A 9,129-nucleotide genomic window follows, 5' to 3' on the forward strand; every position below is an offset into this window, starting at 1 on the left:
GATCGTTCCATATGAAGTTCCAGATGGGTTTATCCATATGCCATTCCAGATCGTTCCATATGACGTTCCAGATGGGTTTATCCATATGACATTCCAGATCGTTCCATATGACGTTCCAGGTGGTTTATCCATATGATGTCACACCCTGTATGTCCACTGGATGGGATCCAGAGAGGCCAGACACATTCAGCACCTGGTCTGAGCACACCTCTGTGTGTGTGTGTGTGTGTGGACACACTCAGCACCTGGCCCCTGGTGTCCACCTGAGGAGACGGAAGGGACGCATCTCAGGTCCACACGAGCAACGGTCAGGAGAGGAGCTCACACACACACACACACACACGTGCACACACACACACATGTGCACACACACACACATGTGCACACACACACACTGTACACTAAGTGTTCAGATGTTGCTGGTGCGGGACCTGAGCATGCTGATTTCCAGGTCTCCGAGGGTGGAGAAGAACTCCTTCATCTCTCTCACACACACACACACACACACACACACTGTTCAGATGTCGCTGGTGCATGCCCCGAGAACCAGGTAACACACACACACACACACTTGGTGTTCAGATGTCGCTGGTGCGTGCTCCGAGCGCCAGGTAACACACACACACACACACACACACTTGGTGTTCAGATGTCGCTGGTGCGTGCTCCGAGCGCCAGGTAACACACACACACACACACACACACACACTTAGTGTTCAGATGTCGCTGGTGTGTGCTCCGAGCGCCAGGTAACACACACACACACACACACACACACACACACTTGGTGTTCAGATGTCGCTGGTGCGTGCTCCGAGCGCCAGGTAACACACACACACACACACACACACACACACACGGTGTTCAGATGTTGCTGGTGCGTGTTCCGAGCGTCAGGTAACACACACACACACACACACACACACTTGGTGTTCAGATGTCGCTGGTGCGTGCTCCGAGCGCCAGGTCTCCGAGGGTGGAGAAGAACTCCTCCATCTCCTGCTCCAGCAGCCGGTTGCGGTTCTCGGCGTCCTGGCGCGCGCGCTCCGAGTTGCGGAGTTTGATCTCTAGCATGCGCTGCCTCTTGCGCTCCTGCTCCATCTCCTGCTCCAGCCGCTCCATCTGGGAGCACAGCGCCGCACTGGAGTCCTCCAGCCTGCAGGGGGCAGCACACAACACACAACACAACAGTTAGCGCCGCACTGGTACACAACACACAACACAACAGTTAGCACCGCACTGGAGTCCTCCAGCCTGCAGGGGGCAGCACACAACACACAACACAACAGTTAGCGCCGCACTGGTACACAACACACAACACAACAGTTAGCGCCGCACTGGAGTCCTCCAGCCTGCAGGGGGCAGAGTACACAACACACAACACAACAGTGTGTGTGTGTGTGTATGTATGTGTGGGTGTGTGTATGTGTGTGAAGGTGTGTGTATGGGTGTGTGTATGTGTGGGTGTGTGTATGTGTTGGTGTGTGTATGTGTGTGTATGCAAATCTTTCTAGGCCAAGTGTACTTGCTTATACAAGGAATTTGGTTTCTGCATTGATCCCATCCATGAATTAGTGAACACACAGAGCACACGTGTGTATGTGTGTGTGTGTGTGTGTGTTAGGGGTTGACCAATTATCGGCCGGGCCGATTATTAGGGCCGATATTTAGCATTTTTATAATTATCGGTATCGGTCATTTTTCCCACCGATAAGCCGATATTGAAATGGATAAAGAATGAAACGCGCTACTTTGTCTGTAAAGCGTCTCTCACTCCCTGAATTTGCTACTCTGTGGCCGAGAGCATTGTCCCGCCCACTACACCGTCTGATTTGTTAGTTATCACGAATGCAGCCAATCAGGATCGATGACTGAACACAGAGAAAGTTTAGGATTCTCACTGAGGCAGACTGACTGGGCTTCAGCTGTACGGAGCTATTTTTCGAAGTTAGCCTAAGGAAGGTACCTTACATTGCTGAAGTTGCAATGAATCACAATCATCTACACTGAATCACAATCATCTACACTGAAGTTACAAAAACACCACTTTGTAAGCTATTGTCTCTTTGATCCGGATCAATAAGTAAAGCACCCACTTCCTTCATTTAGCGAACTCCGGATTGATGCACGTTAGTGATATGCTGTTTAGCGTACTAGTTACAAACTCGGGTGCTGCGAGTCGCGAGTTCTTTGCCTCTGCCTCGTCCATTAATTGTGAATAACGGGACACCTTGGCGGACGTTATCCCTTAGGCCTACATAGTAGACAAGTCCTAAATTATGCGATAGCGAACGTCAAAAAGTCTAGTTGCTGCTTTTTGAAACGGACTGTCAGAAAAAACCAGGCAGGCACCCAGGGCCAGCCGTAACTTAATCCAACCTGAACTAAATCGCGGCCTGAGCTGGCTATTAACGTGCCTTTTAGGCTCACAAAAGTGTAGCTTATAGCCTACACATGGACACAAATTGCATGCTTAAATAGCCTAAGAACTATTTTAAAACTGTTTTGTTAAACTATTCAACCGTAACACTTGCCATCACGCATGCACCTCTTCCTCTCCTTCTCCCTCTCGTGCACTCACACACACGATGGCAAAGCATCCTCTTTGTGACAGGTCCCTTAACATACCGTTAGTTAACAAGCCCATTGTGTATGAAAATAATTGCTATCACTCAGCTCTTGGATTAACATCATACACAGGATTTACACTTGTGATGCAAGTTGATGAAAGTTTAGATAATTGTGTATCAAAAGAAGAAAGGAAAGTTTGCATAATTAAATGTTTTTGAATGATTTTTTTGCAGCATATCGCCTTTAGGCTACTATCTACCCTCCTTTTTGACAACTGACATATCGGTTTTACATATCGGTTATCGGCCTCCTGTTTTGGTAATAAATGATATCGATATCGGCCCTGAAAAAACCATATCGATCGGTGTGTGTGTGTGTATGTATGTGTGTGTGTGTGTATGTGTGTGTATGTGTGTGTGTATGTGTGTGTGTGTATGTGTGTGTGTGTGTGTGTGTGTGTGTGTGTGTGTGTGTGTGTGTGTCGTACTTCTGGATGCGGGCCTCATACGCCGTCTTCTGCCTCCTCAGTTCCTCCTTCAGGTCGACTACCAGGTTGCCTAGGGACTGCGAGTTGTCCACACTGTCCTCCGCCCGGGCGTTGGTGCGGTCGCTACGGTCGGCCCCGCTGACGTAGATCTCCATGGCGACGGCGGCGGCGTCCTCCTGCTCCTCGGGGGCGGATGATGTCATCTCGTCTCTGCTCGGACTCGCTGGCGCCACCTGCTGCTGTGGCTCAGGGGCGTGGTCAGCGGTCGAGTCCGGCGGCGGTGATGTCACGGAGATCTCGCAGGATGAGGCGGACCACGGCGAGCTGGACCCACTGGCCCCGCCCTCGACCCCGCCCCCAGCGCTGGCCAGCGAGGAGCAGGACGCCACGTTGTCATAGGTGGACAGTCTGTGGGAGGAGGAGGAGCCGGAGTCCCGCGTGCGCTCCCCTGACGACGCGCGTCGGTGACCCCGTAGCGACGACAGCCCGTTCATCAGCCAGTTGCCCCCCCCTCCCCCCCCCGCCGAGCCCCCCGCGCCCTGACCGCCACTCCCTGTGTCCCCCGGAGCGCGCGGCGCCGGCCCTTTGAAGGAGTACTTCCAGGAGGGGGCGCTCTTGGGCTGCTTGCTGGGGCTGGTGGCAGACGTGGGGTCAGCTCGGGGCTGGGGGGGCGTGAGGCGCGGGGGGGGGGGCGTCCAAGGAGCAGGAGCTGCCGCTGGTGGTGTCCTCGCTGGCCGGGGGGGTCGGCGCCCCCTGCAGGTCCTCCTCGGAGATCCAGCCGGCCAGGCTGGGGGGGGGCTGGCTGACCGCACGCTGCCCCATGGGGGGGCTCTCGTCCTGGGCACCCGCCTCCGCTGCGTCGGGGTCACTTGGGTACAGACGCTCGTGCTCACTAATGAGAACTGTCATCAGATGCTGCACCAGGGATGTACCTATACACACACACACACACACACACACACAGCAACGTCATCAGATGCTGCATACCAGAAACAGAAACATACCTGAGGGGTTACACACACATACATACACACACACACTCATCATGAATTACACAAAAGACATGCCGGTGAGCAAGGTTAAACACACACACACACACACAACCAGACATTCCTCTATTTCCATGGGCCCTTGGGCTGTCTTTCTCATCTCATCACCCCCTGCCTGCAGTTAGCAGTTAGCATACGTGAAACGCCACTCATTTAGCAGTTAGCATACGTGAAACGCCACTCATTTAGCAGTTAGCATCTACGACGTGAAACGCCACTCATTTAGCAGTTAGCATACGTGAAACGCCACTCATTTAGCAGTTAGCATCTACGACGTGAAACGCCACTCATTTAGCAGTTAGCATCTATGGCACTCATTTTAACATGATAACGATGACAATTCACCGTATTGGATTTCTATACATTATGATACTAAGAGCAGTGGAGTTGCCCTTTAAAGGAGAATTCCAGTGTGATATTGAAGTGTGTTGAAACATGATACCGAGTGTGAACGTATGTCTCATAGCCCATCTCGGCTTGTCCCCTGCACTCCAAAATCTGGCGCTAGTTAGCCGATGCTACCAACAGCTTTTTCAATGGTGGTGCTTCGGCATCGGGCTAGCCATGCAAATGAATCACTGTTTTACACCATTTACGAGGCTCAATGTATCTCTACACTTCATTGGTAGACTTCCGAGGGCCCTGACATTTAAAACGAGACATTGAGAACTTTGAAAAAGCACTGGTAGTTTACTTACAAGATGATTTATGCAGACAGTATCTTCACGAAGTTTAGCGTTTGCAGCCATCTTGAATTTAGTCACGATAAGTCGAGCGACAAGTAAGAATGAACAGGTATGATAAGGGATCAGATTCCAAAAATAATTCAGTGGAAATGCATGGATTCCAGTTTCTTCCAGTAGCAGCACGGAATTATTTTTGGAATCTGATCCTTTATGAGATGGGCTATGAGACATACGTTCACACTCGGTGTCATGTTTCAACACACTTTAGGTCAATATCACACCGGAATTCTCCTTTAAAGCCATCTTCTGTGTTGTGGGAGAGAGAACCAGGGCTATTAGGGCAGATTGGCCCTATTCAGTGGACTCGCATGTTACTAGAACGGTGTCATGATGCCTTCGCGCAAACAAACAATATGATTTCCGACGTTTTTAGAATCGATACTTTATTAAAATAAAGACGTTCTGTGTCTGTGTGGACTGCTCCCACTCTCCATGCTCCTTGCACGCATCTAGGCAAGTGGGCGTCTCAAGCAGGCAGCTCTGAGTGAGTGAGTGCGCAGCCGTCGACAACGTCAACACAAATTCTTTGCCGACTGTCCTTGACTTGTGGATAAAACAAAAGTGCAATCTGGAAATATTTTGGATACATCGCAGAGGTCCGTTTGTAAAAAAGTCATTCAAAAGCAAGTAGGCTATGCATATAACTTGGCTAAGCACCTCACAGACATATCCCAACATTTCTGAAGAGTTCAAAGAATGACAGGTTAACGAATAGGCTATAGAAACACCACTACATGATTAGTGCCAAGTTCATCTCTTCAGTTTTAGGATAGGCTTATAGCCAGTGAAACGAGTGTGGTTTTCTGGGATAAAGCGAACCTTCCTTCATCAGTGAATTTTGACGAGACATAACGACTGTGATCAGTGTGCTAACATGATGAAAGCGCAATGTTCACGCTACTGTAGTATAACATTACCATAACTTACAAACAATCTATTTAATATTCACCCAGTACTACTGGTAATGTTTGTCATGGCATGTAGACTGCAATTTGTTCAATAATTATTGCCCAGATGTAGGAAAGGCTACCCGAAATGCGCTAATTAAAGCCCACAGCATATAATATTACCGAAGCGTGTTGACTGAATCCTAATAATAATAGCGGCTTATTGTTACGTGGTAGCATAATGTTAACTATCAAAGAAATAGACATAATGTAGGACTGCAATCAGATATATTGCAACAGGTAATGGTGTAGGCCTATCTGACGAAGACCTGAGTGGTTGAAACGTTGTAGCTACTACAGGGAGCAAAGAAGACTATCCTCACATTTTTCCCTTTGCAACTGTAAAAGAAATCCCATAAACACAGGAAGGCGTCTTTAAAGGTACTTTATTGCCAAAACACAACACAATGTAAATTAACTATACCAAACAATAACAGACTTCTCTGTTATTCACACACAAAGTAATATTTTGCTGACTATAAAAATAATAATTATGTAGGAAGTTTAGAAGTTTAGAACCCAGAATTGACCTGTAACAGACACCCACCCCCACACACACACTCACCCTCCATGATGGCCACAGGGTCCTCCATTTTGGGCCGCAGGATGTTGGGTCCGAACACGGTGGCCAGGTTCTGCACACTCATCTTGTTCTGACTCGAGTGGGACTGCACTTCGTCCAGAAACCTGCCAACCGAAGCACAACAAATGGACAACTCACGTGTGTGTGTGTGTGTGTGTGTGTATGACAGACAGACCAATACCAGCAGATTGATCAGGTTGTAGTTGTACTTGATCAGGTTGTAGTTGGCTGATGGCTGTGTGTGTGTGTGTGTGCGTGTGTGTGTATGTGTGTGTGTGTGTGTGTGTGTGTGTGTGTGTGTGTGTGTGTGTGTGTGCGTGCGTGCGTGTACGTGTGTGTGTACCTGCAGATGTACTTGAGCAGGCTGTAGTTGGCTGATGGCTGTGTGTGTGTGTGTGTGTGTGTTTACGTGTGTGTGTGTGTGTACCTGCAGATGTACTTGAGCAGGCTGTAGTTGGCTGATGGCTGTGTGTGTATGTGTGTGTGTGTAAGTGTGTGTGTACCTGCAGATGTACTTGAGCAGGCTGTAGTTGGCTGATGGCTGTGTGTGTATGTGTGTGTGTACGTGTGTGTGTACCTGCAGATGTATTTGAGCAGGCTGTAGTTGACTGATGGCTGTGTGTGTGTGTGTGTGTGTACGTGTGTGTGTGTGTGTACCTGCAGATGTACTTGAGCAGACTGTAGTTGGCTGATGGCTGTGTGTGTGTGTGTATGTGTGTGTATGTGTATGTGTACCTGCAGATGTACTTGAGCAGGCTGTAGTTGGCTGATGGCTGTGTGTGTACGTGTGTGTGTACGTGTGTGTGTGTACCTGCAGATGTACTTGAGCAGGCTGTAGTTGGCTGATGGCTGTGTTTGTGTGTGTGTGTGTACGTGTGTGTGTGTGTGTGTGTGTGTGTGTACCTGCAGATGTACTTGAGCAGGCTGTAGTTGGCTGGCGGGAGAGACTTCACCTGTTTAACCAGCTCCTGTACTCCCTAAAGCACAGAAGATCATCAAACAACACACACACACACACACACACACACACACACACACACATAGACGTACACACACACAAACACAGATGTACACACACACAGGCGTACACACACACAGACGTACACACACACACACACTCACATACGCACACACACACAGACGTACACACACACACACACACAGACGTACACACACACAGGCGTACACACACACACACACACTCACATACGCACACACACACACACAGACGTACACACACACACACACAGACGTACACACACACAGGCGTACACACACACAGGCGTACACACACACACACACACACTCACATATGCACACACACACAGACGTACACACACACGCACACACACACAGACGTACACACACACACACACACACACAGACGTATACACACACACACACCTCCTCCTCGTCTTTGGACAGCAGCTGGGCGCAGGAGATGAAGTCTTCGTACTTGGCGAAAGGAATGACCGGCTCAGGCAGCTCCCTCAGGTAGAGCTTCAGCAGCGACGCCACCGTGTGGACATCCGTGTTACTGCAGGTAAATACACACACACACGCACGCACACACACACACGCACACACACACACACACACACACGCACACAACACACCCACACACAGGGCCAGAGCTTAGCACACCTGCTTAATATTGCCTTTTGACCAGTAACATGACAAACTGTGCTCTGTCTGTGTGTGTGTGTGTGTGTTACCTATCAAACTCTGGCCTTGGCCGAGTTAGTGTGTGTGTGTGTGTGTGTGTGCAAGCTTGTGTGTGTGTGTGTGTGTTACCTGTCGAACTGAGGCTTGTCCCCGCGGTCGAAGGCGTCCTGCAGCTCCTTGACCAGGTTGGCCTGGCCGGGCATCCTGAAGAGCCCCTCCTCTGCGAGGCCGCGCTGGCGGATGAAACACACGCACTGCTCCACCAGCAGGGGCGCTAGACGCACACGCCGGCCCAACGTCCGCTCGTACTGCACCGTGTCCTCCAGACGCTGGCCAAAGATCCCTGGACACACACACACACACACACACACACAACCACCATACATACACAACCACATGCGCGCACACACACAACCACATGCGCACACACAACCACCATACACACACACACACATACAACCACCATACATACACATACACACACAACCACCATACATACACACAACCACCATACACACACACATAGAGACACAACCACATGCGCATACACACAACCACCATACACACACACACAACCACCATACATACACACAACCACATACGCACACACACACACACAACCACAACCATTCACACACATACACAACCACATGCGCACACACACACACAGAATGAGAAGGCTTAAGCAACTTGGCCAACATGCATGCAGTAGTCATGGAAATTCACAGCATGTGTGTGTAAGTGTGTGAGTGTGTAAGTGTGTGAGTGTGTAAGTGTGTGAGTGTTTAAGTGTATGAGTGTGTAAGTGTGTGAGTGTATAAATGTGTGAGTGTTTAAGTATGTGAGTGTTTAAGTGTGAGTGTATAAATGTGTGAGTGTTTAAGTGTGTGAGTGTTTAAGTGTGTGAGTGTGTAAGTGTGTGAAAGTGTTTAATTTTGGTCCTGAATGTGCTGCTGAACACACATGGTCACATACAAGAGTGTGTGTGTCCTTCTCCTTGCATATGCACACACACACACACACACACATGGTCACATACAAGAGTGTGTGTGTCCTTCTCCTTGCATATGCACACACACAC

The 9,129-nt window shown here is 49.4% G+C and overlaps 1 protein-coding gene across 1 annotated transcript in view; it reads right to left on the bottom strand.

The window, feature by feature from the left end:
• Positions 1 to 884: 884 nt before the first annotated feature.
• Positions 885 to 9,129, bottom strand: part of si:dkey-191m6.4 (rho GTPase-activating protein 22) — a 34,785-nt gene continuing 26,540 nt past the window's right edge. Inside the window, 7 exon segments of the mRNA XM_042087415.1 lie at positions 885 to 1,156; positions 3,059 to 3,732; positions 3,734 to 3,990; positions 6,366 to 6,487; positions 7,287 to 7,360; positions 7,788 to 7,920; positions 8,178 to 8,391. Of these exon segments, the coding sequence (XP_041943349.1) occupies positions 934 to 1,156; positions 3,059 to 3,732; positions 3,734 to 3,990; positions 6,366 to 6,487; positions 7,287 to 7,360; positions 7,788 to 7,920; positions 8,178 to 8,391 (1,697 nt within the window). The 3' untranslated portion in view covers positions 885 to 933.

This window comes from Alosa sapidissima, chromosome 3 (genome assembly GCF_018492685.1).
Source record: "Alosa sapidissima isolate fAloSap1 chromosome 3, fAloSap1.pri, whole genome shotgun sequence".
Taxonomy (NCBI): Eukaryota; Metazoa; Chordata; class Actinopteri; order Clupeiformes; family Clupeidae; genus Alosa; species Alosa sapidissima.